The sequence below is a fragment of the Nelumbo nucifera genome, chromosome 1 (genome assembly GCF_055504915.1).
Source record: "Nelumbo nucifera cultivar China Antique chromosome 1, China Antique-T2T, whole genome shotgun sequence".
Taxonomy (NCBI): Eukaryota; Viridiplantae; Streptophyta; class Magnoliopsida; order Proteales; family Nelumbonaceae; genus Nelumbo; species Nelumbo nucifera.
Genome location: NC_142649.1, coordinates 9,273,571 through 9,292,073, shown reverse-complemented (window position 1 = coordinate 9,292,073; position 18,503 = coordinate 9,273,571). Strand labels below are relative to the sequence as shown.

The 18,503-nt window shown below is 41.5% G+C and overlaps 1 protein-coding gene and 1 non-coding gene across 2 annotated transcripts; both read right to left on the bottom strand.

Annotated features, from left to right (window-relative positions):
• Nucleotides 1-7,790: 7,790 nt before the first annotated feature.
• On the bottom strand, nt 7,791-7,896 carry LOC148802887 (small nucleolar RNA Z279/snoR105/snoR108). Its single transcript, XR_016081762.1, has one exon. It is a non-coding gene; the product is annotated as a small nucleolar RNA Z279/snoR105/snoR108 (small nucleolar RNA).
• A 1,222-nt stretch (nt 7,897-9,118) lies between these two features.
• LOC148802886 (polygalacturonase-like) lies at nt 9,119-11,232 on the bottom strand. Its single transcript, XM_088896456.1, has 4 exons — nt 10,743-11,232; nt 9,926-10,215; nt 9,546-9,774; nt 9,119-9,385 (listed from the first exon to the last, which is right to left on the bottom strand). The coding sequence occupies exons 1-4, from the start codon at nt 11,175-11,177 to the stop codon at nt 9,167-9,169; spliced, it is 1,173 nt and encodes a 390-aa protein (XP_088752582.1). The 5' UTR covers nt 11,178-11,232; the 3' UTR covers nt 9,119-9,166.
• Between the last annotated feature and the right edge of the window lie 7,271 nt (nt 11,233-18,503).

Below are 18,503 nucleotides of genomic sequence, written 5' to 3'. Positions count from 1 at the left end.
CCGTGAGACGATGCCGAGGTCTCTCCACGGTGATAAGGAATTTCATTCCAGCGGTAGGGCTTGGCTTGCTGCTTGGCCGGATGCCGAGGAGGGAGTGGTTGATGGGCCTGAGGCAGTGGAGGAAACTGCTGTTGATATTGATACTGGGAAACTTGGTGCAGCACTTGCTGTTGATAAAGTTGAAACTGTTGGAACTGTTGCATTTGAGCTTGCATAGCTCGCATACATTGCATTAGGTCCTCAAGCTGGCTTTGGCTGGCCACCGGAGGGATGATGGAGGGTTCAACGAAGGTTGTTCCGATCATGGAAGGAAGTGAAACGGTCATGGGTGCCATTGCCTGAGGCACATTCAGACTGGGAACTTCGTCTATAGAGAGAGGGACGGTGAACTGTCCAATGCAGACAGTGGGAAGCTGGGGTTGTTCCTCAGAGGCGTTGTAGTTTGCACCTCGTCCAGCATTGCTGGAGGAAGCCATGGATGCTGAGTCCTAAGAGTTGCAGAGATTGGAGGAAGGCTTTTTGAAGCATTCCCACAGGCGGCGCCAAATGATGCAGCGCGATCTGGGCACTCCTAGATGGCGGAAACCTAGCTCCTAGCTGGTGATGGACGGTACTTGAGATGAAGAGGAAGGTGAAGGATTCCCAGGGAGCTCGCCCAGCGGGAACACTCCGATGCTTAAGTTAGAACTCTGAGAGAACTGAAGAGAATACAAAGAGAGATATAAGAGTGTAGATGGCGCAAGTTCAGTACCTTTGCTCCTTGGGGGTCGGGGTCTTTTTATATTGGAGATCTCTCAAATCAGGTGTAACCACCTCTGCCACAACCGTTACTGCTAGAGCCGAGGTGGCGGATGCAGGCAGCCGTTGCAGGGTACGGACCTGTCAGGCGTGCCACATCTGGTAGAAGTGGCAGGCACGACACCGCCTGACAAGAGACATGGGCGCAACCTCCAGAATCGGCTGATACTATTGATAGGCAGATCTTTCCTGCAGGTTGTCGAGCTACTTTGCACCGAGCTACCTTACGTTGGGGTGCTGGGGGTATGCCGAGGTGCTTATGCTTGAGGCGAGCCTTAGGCAAGTATGGGCAGGAGTGTTAATGGGGCTATCCCGAAGTGTTTCCACTTCGGGATACTTATCCGTAGGTTGGGGTGTTCCCTTCTCAGGAAGGAAGAGTTTAGGGCCCACTGGGAGGAGCTCGGGAGTCCTCGCTTGGAGGGAGCTCGGGGCGCTCCTCCCTTAGGGAGAATTTGGGGTAAGCTGGATGTTACTTCTCAACGAGTTGCCACGTTCACCGAGTTGTCTCGCCGGGCTCCGGCGAGTTCATTACGCCGAATTATGGTCAGACTGCCACGCTGAATTGTCACTTACGCCATGTTGCATCCATGTGTCCCCGTGCTACGAGGTCGAGCCAAATCACCCTCCATCATTAACCATCAAAACTGGGACCCATGGAGCATTCACATCTTATAACAATGTAGTTAAACAGAAATTTGGCAATTTTATCAATTAGAAGAAATTAAGTAGTATCTTCTATCACTATATTGGATATTGGTTTTTCCCGTGCATCACACAAGGCCCAATTCATTAATTTTATAAGGATTTGGGTAATCATGCCATCATTAGTATTTATCATTTTTCATGAAAATTTGTTAAAAAAATGTGTTCTTCTCATAACCACCCACTTAGAAAATTCATATTTAATCACTGTTTTCAATTCAAAAACTTAACAAGAAACGGAAACAAGTTATATGTACATATTCTATGCTTAGAAAATAATATTATGATTTTGTAGGCATCTTTGACGTGAGAAGGATCTCTTTAACTTAGAAAAGTATTCTCAACAATATTTTTATTTGATACGTACTGAAATTCAAGTGGAGTGGAGTGCAATGCATTTTAATTATAATGGAGTAAAGGGTGAAGTAAAACCCTTATTTCCTCCATTTTCTTCCCCTTTTATTAAAAGTTTAGGTGACATTTAATAAATCTGAAGTCTGATGTTTAAAAATCAAAAAGCTTATTTGAGTTTGAAATCTGAAAACAAGTATAAATGATTTTCTTCTTTATAAAGGCTCTAAAAAGATAAAGATGATTTGAGTTGGAGCAATTGTCTAACATCAAAAACTGTAAAATTTACTATTACCCTTGGAAATAGACTATTTGGCAATATTAAAAATCTAATTATTATTATTATTATAGATATTATTGTAAAATAAATGGCATTAACGTTGTTTCTTCAACTTTGAAATGTGTCTGGTGGATTGCGGTAAGATGTGAGACCATTTAATTTCACATGTTAGATATGTAAAAATTGAGTGTTATAAAATGCCATCGTAATCTTAGTTCTATTTGTTCATGAGCACAATTTATCATCATCAATGATGCCCTAAAGTTTGAATCCATGTCCTAGGTGTGTAGATATAAGAGATGGATGAGGATTTATTTTCATGTGCAATGCACGTTCCTTGTTCCTTGTGTCCTTCTCATCATATTCATTAATTCTTATTGCTTGTGGATATATAAAATTAATGTTTGAAGTTGAATTTGATGAGCATAGACGATCTGATGTGTTCACACTCACACAACAACATAAAACTTGTTAAACAAGCAAAAGTGGCCTAAATATTCATGCACGTAAGATCTCTCATTCAACTAGCAGCCTAATTAACAGCCCTATTCCTCCATAATTTATACTATTTGTCATTTGTGTACAAAGTTAGCATTCTTCCTTCCTTCCATAATGATCCAACTCTGAAACTCAAACTTGTGATCATGATGAACAAGGCAGGCAATTGGAGTGTGTTTGGTCATGGGATGTTGACACCCATACATTGCATTGCATGATAACGGTTTGATGTCAGTTTTCTTTCACATGGGAAAAGAAGACAAGGATGCGTATTTGTTCTGGTATCCTTAAAGCTTAACTAATTAATTCAACCACAGTAACCGTTTTCCTTTGATTCCGTTTCAAGCTAAATCACCTCACCGCCTTCTAATAAATCCTGTGGCCGCCTCCGGTTATCCAGCCAACGTGGAATTCAAATTCCTAGCTAGCACTGATCATTTTCAATTCGTTTTTTTATTCAATTCGACCCATTGAATTGAATTCAAATTCAAGTTTGGTTTAGGCCAAACTTGTCTCTAATAAAAAAACCAAAAGAAGCAACAAAACCACCATCAGTATTAACTTTGTAGGAGCTAGGATCCAGTGGTAACCAAAAAGTTAACTTTCTGTGTTTTGTTTTAGCTAACGAACAGGTTTCCAATTTCACATGCAAGATCCAAGATGTCTCCATTGCTAACATGTGAATTGAGGATATAACGATGTAGGGATTATTATTCCCATTCTCAAAAACAAATATGTGAAGTCTTTCCAAATTTTCTAAGTAAATCAAGGTTTGGTGTCCTAAACTCCTTGAAGATTCCACAAAACGAGCCTTCAAAGTTTGTTATGTTCAACTCAATAGAGTGTTTTAAACCACAACCCACCCCAAACCAGAAACACCTGCCTTTTTCACAGAAGAGCATGAACAGTTGTTTGCTCTTCTTTATTACACCTAGGGCAGAGGGTTGATGAACTATATTTTTATTCTTTGAAAGTTCTTTTGAACATGAATACCATTATGACAACATCTCCATAGGAAATTTTGGGTTTTCGGATCGACAGGGTATTTTCTAAAGGGCACTCCACTGTTCCTTATCAAAAAAAATGCCTCTGACTACTCTCTAAGGTACCCAAGGACAGAATAGATAAACAATAGGCTGACTGTATTGTGAAGTTTCCTTTTGGGTTATGGTTCCCAACTAGTTTATCTTCCCACAAGTTACAAGCTAGATTGATTTCCAGAACTTTGTTTGTCTCAACTGTAAATAAAAAACTTGCAATTTTTCCCACATCCCAAACTCTCTCTTCCTGGTTTTATGAGATCTGCTGCTACCCAAACATTGTCTAGCCCGGGTTTGGGACCCATTGGCTTAAAACCTTCCAAGCCTGGGATCTAGGGATCCAGGGATCCTTCCACACATGGTTTTCAAAACCGGATCGGACCAGACGGTCGGATCAGAAAAATCGGTAACCAGTCAGCCCCCCGGGTCCAGTTTTACTAAAAATCAGAAATTGTAAAAAATCATTGAAAATGTCAGAAAACCGTTGACCCAGGCGATCGGACCGCTAAACTATTTGACCCGGTTAGCGGTTCACAGGTTAGTATTTTTATTTTCAATGTTTTAAATACAAAAACCAAAAAATAAAATACCTATTATATCCCAACCCAGTTCGAATCCCTTACTCCCTTTAGCTTTAGGGTTAGAATTTCTAACCCTTCCCGAGTCCCCTCCTCAATCCTCTCAACCCTCACACCCTACCGATCGACCACCTGTGGCAGCCATCACCTCCGGCGTTTGACAGCGACACACACCGACCGACGGTGAGTAACGAGCTTGCAGTGACGAAAAGACTCACCCTCACCAGCACTTGCAGTGGCGTCCGACGGCGAAAACTGAAAAGACTCACCAGCACTTGCAGCGGCAGACCACAAGCTTGCAGCAGTTGTCCGACAAATTTGCAGTGGCACTCAACACTCAACATTGGGCATTGGCAAGCAAGCCCACTGTCTGCGAGTTGGAGCAGCACTTGCAGGCTTGCAACGGCAACTTGCCTGCAACCAAGCCTGACTGCCTGTGCCCACCAGCGGCAAACCCACTGCCACACCACCATTACCGGCATTCAACAGTGAAACCCTAAAGGTATAATTTTTTGTTTTCTGAATTTTTTATGATTTAATTGATTTTTTAATTGATTTGCTTAATTCTTTGTTTATTTAATCTTGCTTAATTTTTTTTGAATTTTTTGCTCGAAAAAATTTATAAAAAAAGAAAAAGATGTAGATCCAAAATTGTAACAAGTTGATAACATTTGAGATGGTGATATTAGAATTTGGGTATTCTTGTATGGAAAATTTGCAATGAAACCTGTGGAAAGTTATATGTATCAGGGAGGTTATTGTAACTCATCAAAAGTATTTGTTTCTTTTTTTTTTTTTCGAAGAGGTTATTGTCACCCATCAGAAGTATTTTTGTATCAGGGAGGTTATTGTAACTCACCTTCCTTCAGCCACAAGCATTTTGATCTCTGCCTCCATTTAATTTCCTCTTGGAATGATAATTTATCAAACTCCATTGTGGTCTTAGTTCTCCTTCTTCTATCTTCTTCTCATAATTGAGAGTTTTCTTCCAGTCTATCCACTTCAACAATAGCTGCTCTGAAGATTTCGTACCTCAAGAAAATTAACAAAGGTTCCAACATCATTATCGTTGACTCGTAAGTTCATTTCTTACCCTTTTAAGTTTTAAAAACTCATATGTTAAAGATAGCTAATGAATTGAAGTTTTGATTAAATTCAAAATTTAAATTAATTTCTGCTCTGACATTTTCTGTTAATAATCATATATGTCATCAGTTTGGTTGGATACTTGGAGAGTTGGACCTATGGTATTTTATCATTAGAACAGAAGATTTTTATGGAAACCCTCATATTGAAGACAGGTTGAAGTTATTCTGTAGATGCATTCTCCAAATCCTGATGAATCGGTATTACCTTAGAGGAGGCAAATGATAGAGTCCTGAAAGAGATAATTGTGAGGCTTGTCAATAAGGTCAGAGGTTTCAGTATTATTTGGTAAAAGAAGTTCATTCAAATACGTGGTATCTCTGGTAGTTTGTTTTCTTGATACAGATAACTATGGCATAAATACACGTGCATGTATGATGTAGGTAGAAGCTGTTATGCAGATTCCAAGATTTAAGTCATCAAGGGATTAGAAATTATCATATTTGTACAGCTTCTGAACATTTAGTCAAATATTAGCATAAGCAATCGTTTATCCAAAGGGTTGTAATTGGACATTTCCTTGACTCGTTTTGGTTTCACAAGTTCGATAGTAGTTAATTTGCCTAGAACTCCAGTTGTTGAAAACACTTTTTGGAATGGAAGTGCCAAATTAAGTTATCTTTACCTAGGTTTCATGAATGATTTTTCTGATTGTGAAGGTGCAGCTGGCTCATCTGGTAAAGTCATAAGATGTATTTCCTATTAACCTGGGATTGAATCCCACATTCACCCTCCCCACCTCAAATTTTTCCTAACAAAAAGATATTTTGAAACTTGTTGACTTTAGAGATGTGCAGAATAGATAGCTATAGTTGGGTTGAATGATGATGCCTGGTAAGGCTGGGGGTGAATGATGATGCCTGATCTATGTAGGGTATTTATCTCACCAAGAAGATACTCCAATTCTTGAAACTTATTAAATTTACATACCATATATTTCTTGTGTCTCTAAGCCTTCTTGTTGCTTTGTTTCAGATACCGATTTCAGAAATACTGGTTTGGAAAGGTCTAAGAAATTAACCAAGGATTTGGAGTGGTTCAAGGAGCAAGGCCATATCATTCCAGAGCCATCATCTCCTGGGTTATCTTATGCTCATTATCTTGAAGACTTATCAGAGAAGGATCCTCAAGCCTTCCTCCGTCACTTTTACAATATCTACTTTGCCCATTCTGCTGGGGGAATGATGTCTGATGAGGCTGAATGTTTTGGATCTGTCATGTCATCACCCATCAATATGACAGAAAAAACTCTCATTTCTGATCCGTCTGATTCAGTCCATGAATGAAGACGTCGAAGACTCAATGGATTTTGAGGGCTGTTAATCCCTTGGCTTACTCTAGCTAAATTGGAGGTGAAAGCACAATTTTGAGAAAAGGGCTGATTAGTTTGTGGTCCCATTTGTTTATCTATTATTGATGTTATTTTTCTGTCATTAGCTAGTTGTGCCGGGTTTTTTTTCTTTCATATTGGTGGCAGGGGTATTTTTGTCATTATAACTTCTTTTATTTATTTTATATAAAAGAAGCCACATGGTAATTTTCTGTATTTTTTGGAATTTTTTCTGTATTCTTTTGTATTTTCTGTATTTTAATATTTTTATTTTTTCATATGTTGTTATTTTTCCTGTATTTTTCTATGTATTTTTTATATTTTATTTAAATTTCTATAGTATTTTTTATTATATATAAATATTTTTGTTTTTTTTTTATTTATTTATGACATCATGGGTCAAACCGTTCGACCACAACGGTTGAACCGGCAAACTGGAAAACGGTGCCCACACATCAATCCTTCTCCTTTATTGACCTTCCATATTATGTCAATTTCTAATATCTTTCTATCCTCCAAGTCATCAGTATTTGGCTTTTAACAATTTTCAAGCCAACTTTGCCAAGGGAACCAAATTGAAGGCATATAGATCTCCTTCATCCTGCTTGTTTTTTGCCAACGGTACCAAATTGAAGGCATATAAATCTCCTTCATCCTGCTTGTTTTTACAAACCTGGTTCCACCAAATCCATTTTGCCTTTTTTGAATCATTAGTTTCCCCCCACCAGAATTTTCTGAAGCTTAAGCTATATAGACACTCATATAGGAGGCAGGAAGTAGGAGATAAAGTGTATATAAATGATATGGGCATGACATTAAGGCCTCAATCCAAGCCCACTAGAAGTTTAAGTCAGACCAAAGCTTTTTTGCCCTGGCCCAGCCGTAGCCCAAAAGCTCAGACCCAAGAGTTGGGTCACATTATGCTAAAGGAAGGAAGATGTCCAATGATTTAGAAGAGGCTAGGTTGGGGGGGGGAGGGGGTGTCATGGACCCTTGTAGTCAGAGGAGGTCCAACGAGAATTTGAAAGAGGCACCGATGCCATTGCGTATTAAAAAGGCATTACATGGGGATCAGATTGGTATATATCGGAGTGCTCCGCTTGTCGTAACCAGGCTTGGGGCGGACACTCCTCTCGCAGTAAACAAGCGAGTTTTAACCACTCATCATATCCCGTTAACTGCCTGAAGGATCATACATCTTTCCCTCATGGGTCCATATATTTATAACACCTGCACCTCCGCATTTCCCTTCTTTCTTCTCGATGTGGGACTTCTCAAACTTCGTACAAGCAAATTATTATACCTCCTTTTGTTTAACAAAAGTGACTTCACATAAAGTAACATACCCTTCGCTTCTTACGATTCTAATGTGCATATGATTTCTCCAAATTTACAGAAGGAAACCTCTAGCTTGGGCCTACTTGGCCAATAGGATCCTGAACAAACAGCTTCTACTCACTACCCAGTTTAGGAATTTTAACTTTTTAGACAGATATCAATGGAGATCTGAGACACAGGACTATTTTTATAGAAGAAATAAAGTGTTAACATTGTATAACAATTGCCCAAATACATTCAGGCACTGAAGAATCTATTAAGCATACCATCATTATCACATTTTGGTCATCCACTAGTTGGACATTCGTTTGATTTATGTCAGCAAGAGAGAGAAATAATCATAATCTACTTGCAAAGAAGTAGAAGAGTTAAAATTGAGTGCTCAAAAATGCAGTCCCGTTGTCTATACATACAATACAACCTGGTTATAGGCATTTTTGTATCTATTCACAGAGCAATTCTAAATAGATCTCCTTAGCCAATGGATGTACCCAAGTTGGAGCCCATATTTTAGCCCATCCCATTAATAAGTTAAAGCCCAATTAACATTCACCAGCCCTAAAAATTCTTTTATTAAAGTTGCAATGGATCATGGGTCTACTTTTATTTCCAAAAGTTTTGGACTGGAATTTGGAAAAGCGAACAATTTGGCAATCACAGGCTTGACCGTGTGTCATTAAGGCTGTATTTGGTAAACCTTGTATAGGTTTCCCTATCTTTCCCTTTCTTTCAAACCAAACACAGCCTAAGTAAATGGCTTCCATGGGCCTAGCCATGTATGTGAGAAGTACTGCTTCATCATGCTTTACCAGTTGAACCAGCTCCCACCTTCTACTTTGGTACTTAGCCTATTTATCTATAAACCAGGAAATAGATGGAATATAATCAAGGGGAAAGAGAACAACAACTTCATAAATTCTTTTTTTTCTTTTTGTTTTCTAAAATCGACTTCACAAGATTTGTGTATACATATATATGTAACTACTATTACAATTTGCATCATGGGGTTGGCTCCAAAACCAGACTCATCCATGGCATGAACAATCTTTAGTTTCAAATTTTCAATCTCTCTCTACATGTATATTTATATTTATATGCTTTTGTTCTACAAACAACTCGATGGTTCAACCAAACCATAAGCTGAACCGTCTACATTGGTACAAGACGATTTGGCCGGTTGGTTCGGATAGGTGAGCTTTACGTCTTCTAGTCTGATCCCTCTGCAGGGGTTCGTCCGACTACAGTCAAATTTTATAGCCACTGCAGTTGCCGATGTCCCGTGGATTCCTTTGTATGTTATGTCACTGATTTTTACGCCAGAAACCTGTGAATCAATCAATAAATAATTAAATATATTGCTGCTCATCAGAACTCAGAAGATTATATTATGGGCCTATGGGCCTGCTTTTGCACTTGTAAAATGTAAACCTGAAGTGGGCTAAAGAAGTAATTGTTTTTCCAAATATACCCTTGTAGGACCGTACCTGACCAGGGCAACTCTCATTGCGAGGGCAGTAATTTTGATCAATAACAATGGGGTTTTGGACATTCTTCATCAAGACATCTCGGTAGAGCACTTTTCTAACGAACCCATTGCTGGGCCTTCCCCAAGACTTGATTCTCACCCCATTTTGGGTACCCGTAAAAATAACGGTTTTAACTGTCACGTTCTGCACTCCTTGTTCGTTCAGATCCTTTGCAAGACTACCAATGCTGCAACAAAGCGCACCCATGCACACGTTAGTCTTTTCCTCTTTAGAAGGGAAATGATCTTGTGCGGTTGATTTTCATTGTATTTTCACCGGGAATGAGCTTATGAGCGCCCACGGCCCACCCAAGCAAATAGTAAAAACTAAAAATTCACCTGATGCCGTGTCCGGGACCACATGCCACGTTTTCTATCCACAAGTTGGTCGTACCGGGGCCGATCGAGATGCAGTCATCGCCGGTCTTGATGCCGGTGCTCATGATCGTGACACCCGTCGACAGCTGAACATGAATGCCGTCGGTGTTGGGGCTGTCGCCGGAGGCCGTGATCATCACCCCTCCCATGAACACATTTTGGCAGCCGTTGATCACAATGTGGAACATCTGGCTGTTGATCGACGACAATCCGTTGATCACGATGTTTTTAGAGTTCACAAATGTCAAAGTCTGCAGAGTCACACAGGAACCATGTACGTCAGCTTCAATTTGTAGATTTCTGAGCCACAGACGGCCTAGCCGTTGGATTTAGCATTCTACTTCTAGGCTTCTAACCCTGGAACTACACTAGATCAGACTCTGTGCCTATAATGTGAATACACGATGTGGTTGAATCGTGACTGGATCAGGCTACTATGCTGCCCTTAGTAACACTGTTTCCTACAATTGTGAAATCAGCACCTTTCAATGCTCTGAATGTGGACCCCAACAACTGAACGAATCAAAACTTTTGGTCTTGATCTTTTGGTTTTGACTTTCGTGTCTTTCGAAAGTCAATTCTAAAGTCTAAACTAAACACCGGTCCAGTCATGGACCTCGTAGTCGTGGATTTAGAGGGCAGTTAACCCGTTAAAGAAAGGGAGTATAACAAAATTACTAAAAAACCCTTAAGAACCATATTGTACGAGGGCACTTTGGTCTTTCACTAATATGTATTTCTGTGATATATGATACCGGAAAAACCTATGACAACTTACCGTAGCTCCGTCTGGGCAGTTCTTCCCCGTAGCTTTGCAAGCCCACAAAGCGGTTCCCCTTCCATCGAGGGTTCCTCCGTTGAGTGTGACGCCGTTGACGCCCTGGAACATAAGCCAGGTGTCGGCGTTACCGAGGACACGGTAGTCGGAAGGAGCGACGAGGATTCCGTCGATACGAATGGTGATGGCGGAGTTCTTGCAATTGCCACCGAAGGTGGCCTGTTTGAGCAGATACCTTCCTCTTGGGACGTAGATCATGGCCGGACTGGCTGATCCACAGGCCCCTGACCAAGCACTGAGAAAAGCTTTCGTTGAGTCAGTTTGTCCGTCTGGTTTGGCCCCCAACTGGATTACATTGTAGACTGAACCTGCTGATGTTCGATACAACAAGACGAAGAGAAGTAAAAGAATAAATGTTATGCTCTGCTTTGCCATTTTCTGTTGGCTCTATCTTCTGAGAGAGGGATGGGGAGAGAGAGAGAGATGAAAGTTGAACCGTGGAGAATAGATGAAGATGTGCTCATACGCATCGATTTGTGGGTATTTATAGGAGGAAAATGACTACTTTGTTAATGATAAATTGATAATAACGAGGTTTAATTTGAATTGGGTGAAATCGGAAATCGGAAGAAAAGCAGCGCCGAAACGGTGACATTTTATATTTATTAACTGCCTTGCCAAGAAACAAGAGAGTGACACACCCTTTTCTCTTTATTTTAAAAAAAACTAAATTTATAGAGTGCACTATTAGGTGGATTTGGCCCTTCAATGATATTGTGACATATGATACCTCGGAACAAGTAGGTGATACCCGGAACCACTTAGGCAATAATTTGTCTAAGCCAAGTTGATGGTGTCCCATCTGGCGGCCTGGCCCAGGCGCGAACTAGAGGCCTGGCCCAGGCGCGAACTGGAGGCCTGGCCTAGGCGCGAATTAGCGGCCTGGCCCAGACGCGACTTGGCAATTTGGCCCAGGCGCGACCTGGCGGCCTGGCACGGGCGCTGACCTAGCAACCAGGCCCAGACGCGAACTGGCGGCCTGGCCTAGGCGCGAACTAGCGGCCTAGCCCAAGCGTGAATTGGTAGCCTGGCATAAGCATCGAATTGGCGGCCTGGCACAGACGTCGACCTGGCGCCCTGCGAGAGTTCCCACGATCCTTGGAAGTTGGCCCACGTATCGAACAATCCGAAGGGTGGTCAACGTGCATGGCGGTTGCCTCAGGGAATCTCGGATCACTTAGATGACTTCTCAAAAATCTCAGATGCGGTGCGTGAAGCCCACACCAAACTATGCCTATATAAAGGCACCAACCCCAATGACATAGGGGGGCAAATAAGCATATTCTAGCTCTCATACATTGTGATTTTTAGCTCGCTATCTACTATGAGAGTACTGACTTAAGCATCGGACCAACCTCGCCGGGTTAGCCACTTCGGATCCTTTGACATTGATTCCTTTCAGGTCTCTAAAGAACTACGAAGCTCAACAATCAATCCAGCTCACCACCAGGCAGCTCGGCCCTCTGGTCAGCTCGGCAACTAATAGGCAGCTCAGCCCTCTAGTCAGCTCGGCACCTAATAGGCAGCTCGACACTCTGGTCAGCTCGTCACCTAACCTGCCTAACTCGGCCCAATCAGCTCGGCACCTAACTTTCCCAGCTCGACCCAATTAACTCGACACCTAATCTGCCCCAGCTCGGCCTGGTCAGCTCAACATCCAGGTCCTCATCCAGCAAAAGTTCACTTCGGCCTTTGAGTCATCGGCCACTTGGAAGCAGACCATATGACAAGGTACTTAGCACAAAAAATTGATACATCACCAAAAATTGATCCATCAATTGGCGTCATCTGTGGGAAACGCTACAAAAAGCTAAGTTCTCATCCTCTGAAAGGTTTAGTCCTCTTCTTCCAGAAAGCTAAGTTCTCACCTTTTAGAAACTAAAAGCTCTCACTTTCTAGTTTCCATTTTTTATGAACTCAAAGACTATGCAGGAAGTTGATGGCCAACAGACTAAGCAGCTCTACCAACTTTATTTCAACTCAGATAAAGCCTCATCAGTCCTCTTCGCGAGGTACCCTCTACAAAGATGAGCTCTTTGTGGCTTCCGCGGGAGTAGGCGGCCAACAGGCTACATGGATGCCCCTGCCGGTCGAGCCTTCCAAGGCTCCCGTGTGAGCTAGTGACCTAAAGTCAATAGTGCTACCCACGTAGGTCGAGCTCCTAGTAGCTTCTTGTAGGATTGGGTAATCGACGTCACTAACGAGGCTGATGTAGCGTGGCCATAGCTCTAAGGTATCGAGCTGATAAAAGACCTTGGCACCACATAAGACCCAGTTGCCTCTTCACCATGGGCAAAATCAAAGATCAAGGAGAGTGGATTATGAGTCACTCACAGAGCCTAAGGGCTAAAGTGCCGAACTGGCAAAGACTTTGGCACCACATAAGACCCAGTCGCCTCTTCGTCATGGGCAAAATCAAGGGTATGGACAATGGACTACGAGTCACTCCCAGAGCCTAAGAAATTGAATCGACACTTACGAGCTCATCGAATTAGTCTTTTCAGACCAAAAGGAGCAATCTACTCCCTTCGTCGAGTTACTTTCAACTCGGGAGTGGGGGGCAAATGATGAGGGCGGATTTGGCCCTCCAATGATATTGTGACACATGGCACCTCAGAATAAATAGGTGACACCCAGAACCACTTAGGCAACAACATGCCTTAGCCAAGTTGATGGTGTCCCACCTGGCGGCCTAACCCAAGCGCGACCTGGCAACCTGGCCCAGGCGCAAACTGGCGGCTTGGCACAGGCATGAACTGGTGGCCTGGCCCAGGCGCTGAACTGGCGGCCTGGCATAGGCGCCAACCTGGCGGCTTGGCACAGGCGCCGAACTGGCGGCCTGGCACAGGCGCCGAACTGGCGGCCTGGCACAGGCGCCCACCTGGCGACCTGGTACAGGCGCTGAACTGGCGGCCTAGCACAGGCGCCAACCTGGCAACTTGGCGACCTGCGAGACTTCCCACGATCCTTGAAAGTTGGCCCACGTACCGAACGATCCGGAGGGTGGTCAACGTGCATGGCGGTTGCCTCAGGGAATCTCGGACCACTTAGACGACTTCTCGGAAATCTCGGATGTGGTGCATGAAGCCCACGCCAAACTATGCCTATATAAAGGCACCGGCCCCAATGGCATAGGGGGCAAATAAGCATATTCTAGCTCTCATACTTTGTGATTTTTAGCTCGTTGTCTACTCCGAGAGTACTGACTTAAGCATCGGAGCGACCTTACCAGATTAGCCACCCTGGGTCCTCTGACATTGATTCCTTGCAGGTCTCTAAAGAATTATGAAGCTCAACAATCAATTCAGGTCGCCACCAGGCAACTCGACACCTAATAAGCAGCTCGGCACTCTGATCAGCTCGTCACCTAACTTGCCTATCTCAACCCAGTCAGCTCGACACCTAACCTGCCCAACTCGGCCCAGTTAACTCGGCACCTAATCTGCCCCCAGCTCGGCCTAGTCAGCTCGACATCCAGGTCCTCATCCAACAAAAGTTCACTTCGGCCTCTGAGTCACCGACCACTTGGAAGCAAACCAAATGATGAGGTACTTAACACAAAAAATTGATACATCACCAAAAATTGATTCATCACGCACATTTGATTCTTCTCATAGTTTTTTTTTTCTGTTTTTTTGTTTGCTACTCGTGTTAAATCTAGGATTAATACTTAAGACAAAAAAATATTAAAATAAAAATTGAAAAATATCATAAATAGATTAAAGAATGAGGGCACCTCATTACAGTTGTTATATAGTTTCCCCTTATTTTTAAGTATGTTATTAGCTATTTATTTAATCAATTCCAAAATTATTTTCCATTTGTAGGAGATAGAACACAAGGGGAGTCTGAGAAAAGGCTATGGCTCGACAATGATGAGCATTGAGCTACTGATATTTATAGAGAAGTAAGCTATATACACTTGGCAGCCTTTGATTGGTTGCTGCAACCTTCAGTTTGGAGTGCAGTAAGCAGAACCGGGATGAACTGAGAGGCTTCGTAAGAGCATCTGTTGTTTGATCCTTGCTGGATATAAACTGCACCATGATACATTTTTGTTTTACAAGCTCATGTACAAAATGAAAATCTATTTCGATGTGCTTGGTGCGAGCATGGAACACCGGGTTGGCAATGAGATAGGTGGTGCCCAAGTTATCACACCACAGAATAGGTGGTGGGATGAAGGAGAGTCCAAGTTCAGTAAAGAGTGAGCGGAGCAAGACCAACTCAAAGGCACATGTGGCTAAGCACCGATATTCGAATTCGGTGCTAGAACGGGAGACTGTAGATTGCTTGCGGGATGTTCAAGATATGAGGTTATGACCCATGAAAATGCAGAATCCACTTTGAGAGCGTCGGTCATCTAGGCACCCAGCCCAATCTGCATCAGAGAAGGCCTGTAATCGTAGAGTGTCTGATGGAGAGAAGTGGAGACCAAAGGGGAGAGTGCCTTTCAGATAGCGTAAGATCCTCTTGGCGACCATCCAATGTTTCGAGAGAGGATTGTGCAGAAATTGGCATAATTTGCTTACAGCAAAGGCAATGTCAGGCCTTGTGAAGGTAAGATATTGCAAGGCACCCACAATACTACGAAATAACAAAGGATCAAAGATTGGACCACCAGAGGACTTACTGAGCTTGCAAGAAGCAGACATAGGGGTGGATATAAGCTTGGCACCATCCATCTTGGCACGACGTAAGAGATCCATAGTGTATCGCCGTTGGGAGAGAAAAATGCCAGTAGAGTGCCGATGAACTTCCAAACCAAGAAAGTGATGAAGATCACCTAAGTCCTTAACAGCAAAGATGGAGCTCATGGATTGAATGAGAGAGGCGATGGACCCCGTATCAGACCCAGTGACCAATATGTCATCTACATAAATGAGAACCAAGAGGATGTGATTATCCCAATGTTTAATGAAGAGAGAAACATCAGCCTTCGACGCGGAGAAACCATTCTGTAGAAGAAATCCCATGAGTTTGTGATATCAGGCCCGTGAGGCTTGCTTTAGCCCATATAACGATTTTTGTAATTTGCATACATGGGATGGGAAATCAGAGTGAATGAATCCTGGCGGTTGTTTCATGTAGACGGTTTCATGAATGTCCCCGTGTAGAAAAGCATTTTGGATGTCAATTTGACGAATGGGCTACTAACACGAGACAACAAGTGAAAGAACCACTCTAATAGCAGTTGGTTTAATTACTGGGCTGAAAGTCTCCTTGAAATCCACCCCTTCATGTTGATGAAATCCTTTGGCCACTAAGCGGGCTTTATATTTGTCAATAGAACCATCAGGTCGGTATTTGATGTGAAACACCCATTTGCAACCCACTACATTCATCTCGAATTTATAAGGCACAAGGGTCCAAGTGTTATTCCGGAGTAAGGCATCAAATTCGGCTCCCATGGCTTTTCTCGAATTTTCATTCTTATTTGCATCAGAAAAGCAAGTAGGTTCAATGAGGGAGTCAGTAACTGCAACATAAGGTGGCACGTCGATCACGCTCTCGTGGTTCCTAGGTCTATCACTTGGTCTTTACCACCAGATTTCCTTTGTAATGTTATTTCCTCTTATGTATTAAACCACTGAGTTGAATTAATGATTTTGCTAGAAGACATAAAGAAAAAGCTAATATGAACAGATTTGGAAATGGAGCTACAGAAACTTACCCAGGCCAACCTATTCAATAAACAACAGTGTTTTTAACATGTAATCACAATTGATGGTTGGACCATTTAAAAAATAGATCTTGGATCAAAAGCTAAAAATGGGGATTTTAAGAATAAAAAGTGGGGGTTCTTCTGGCAAAATTAGCAAGGCACGGCACTTTGGGACACATACATCTTGAATAGTTATACAAAATAAAAAAAGAAAAAAATCACCCCAATTGGATAATAGGGTACAAAGTTATGGGTATATATATATTTGCTTGTTTATATATTTATATAACCAAATCGGTAATAATATGTAAGTATAACCCATGACCTAGTGACCAAGTCAAATGGATCAATGGTTCAATTTCTAGCTAAATGGGTTTTGACCAATTTAACAAATTTTGGTCAATGTTTAGAAAAACTAAATCCAGAAAAGAAACCAAGTGATAGTTCAAACAGTTCAACTATCTAGATCAATGACAGGTTGAAAACATTACTTTTATCCCAAACCATTCCATTACAAAAAAAAAAAAAAAAAATGTTGGCTTGGTCAATGTACTAGCAATCTAGTCAATTGAACCATTGAATTGTTTTACCTTGTTTGCAGGTCATGTGTCATGTATTTTTTTTTTTTGCCTTTTCTTTTTATTCACATTTTTATTCAAAAATCCATACCTATCACACTCATTTTTCGTTTAATATGATGAATATATACTAAATGTTAATCATTTTAACATATTTTATTTTATTTTATTCATGATATCATTGATTGAACCCTTTGTTCCAGTAGAACCACTCTTAATTACTTTTTAAAACACTAATTCCTATTTGGCCCAATGTAAAATCAGAGTGGACATAAAGCAGTATTGCTCAGAGGGTCACGATTTTACTGGTTAACCTATAATTAGCTTATTCAAACCGTGAAAATCATCATTTAACCAGCAGTCAAAAAGGTCGCCACTGGGTCACCGGTTCAACCATCAGGTCTGGTCCAAGTCTTACAAGATAAGGTGAAACCCAAACAATGTGAGAGTGAGACCCCCACGTAATCATTTGAGTAATCTGAATTCTGAAATTTGATGAGTGTTAAAAAAGCTAGGAGTTGTACCTGAGCAGGCCAAACAAAAAGGTAAGGCCAGGTAAAAGAACAAGAATCATGTTTAATTATGGAGAAAGCAATTAAAAATCATTTATCTAATAACCCCATAATGAAAGCAAAAGGGCATTGATTCACCGTTTCCCAGAAAAAGATACAGCATGCATGCACGTACGAGAATTCCACTCAAAGGGTTTGATTGATTACTGAAGCTGCAACCAAAGAGGTAACGAGTTATCCCCGGTGCAACAAATTAATTTGACCGACATATTAAAAATGTCTCCTCCGACCCCTCCTTTCCCTTTTATTAATTCGTTTTCATGCAATGAAATAAAGCTACTTCAAGCGCAAGATTAGGACCAGATACGTTAAAAACCCAATCCACCACAAGTGTTGAGATAGATCCGGCCGGTCCCCTTGTTTCTTGCAAGTGTTGAGATATGTCGCTTTTTGTATTCAAGAATTAATGTAAATGCTGAGTTAATCGTTCTTGATGTATTAGGTCTAATTTAATTTATAGTTAAAATGATACAAAATGAAAATTGAGGTCACTCTGGTAACTGAATACAAAATTATGACCTTCCCCCACGTTTCAATCCATACATTTTTTAGTGTGTAAGTTGTGACCCGGTGAGATTAGACTGAATAGATCAATGACTCAATCGTTTCAATAGATGGATTTCTGAGTCAATATGGGGGTTTTATGAAAGTCGAATATAGAACAGAGACTGGACGACGATTTGGACAGTCTTATGGTCTGAGTCAATATTAATTAATGGGTTGAAAACATTGCTTATAATCGTGCTTAAGGTTTAAACTTATCATGCCTCTTTGATTTTTAATTCAATACATAAGTTTGTTAGGATGGATTCCTAGGTAATGTCATTGACTTTCCATCACTCTTTCGATAAGACACAATGCAATAGGTATCAACACTTTAAAAACT

Excerpts from the sequence above, each read along its gene's own strand:
- LOC148802886 (XM_088896456.1), bottom strand. The coding sequence starts at position 11,177 with ATGGCAAAGCAGAGCATAACATTTATTCTTTTACTTCTCTTCGTCTTG. Across the intron at positions 10,216-10,742 it reads ACTGCCCAGACGGAGCTACG|ACTTTGACATTTGTGAACTC; the intron begins GTAAGTTGTCAT and ends GTGACTCTGCAG. Across the intron at positions 9,386-9,545 it reads ATGAGAGTTGCCCTGGTCAG|GTTTCTGGCGTAAAAATCAG; the intron begins GTACGGTCCTAC and ends ATTGATTCACAG.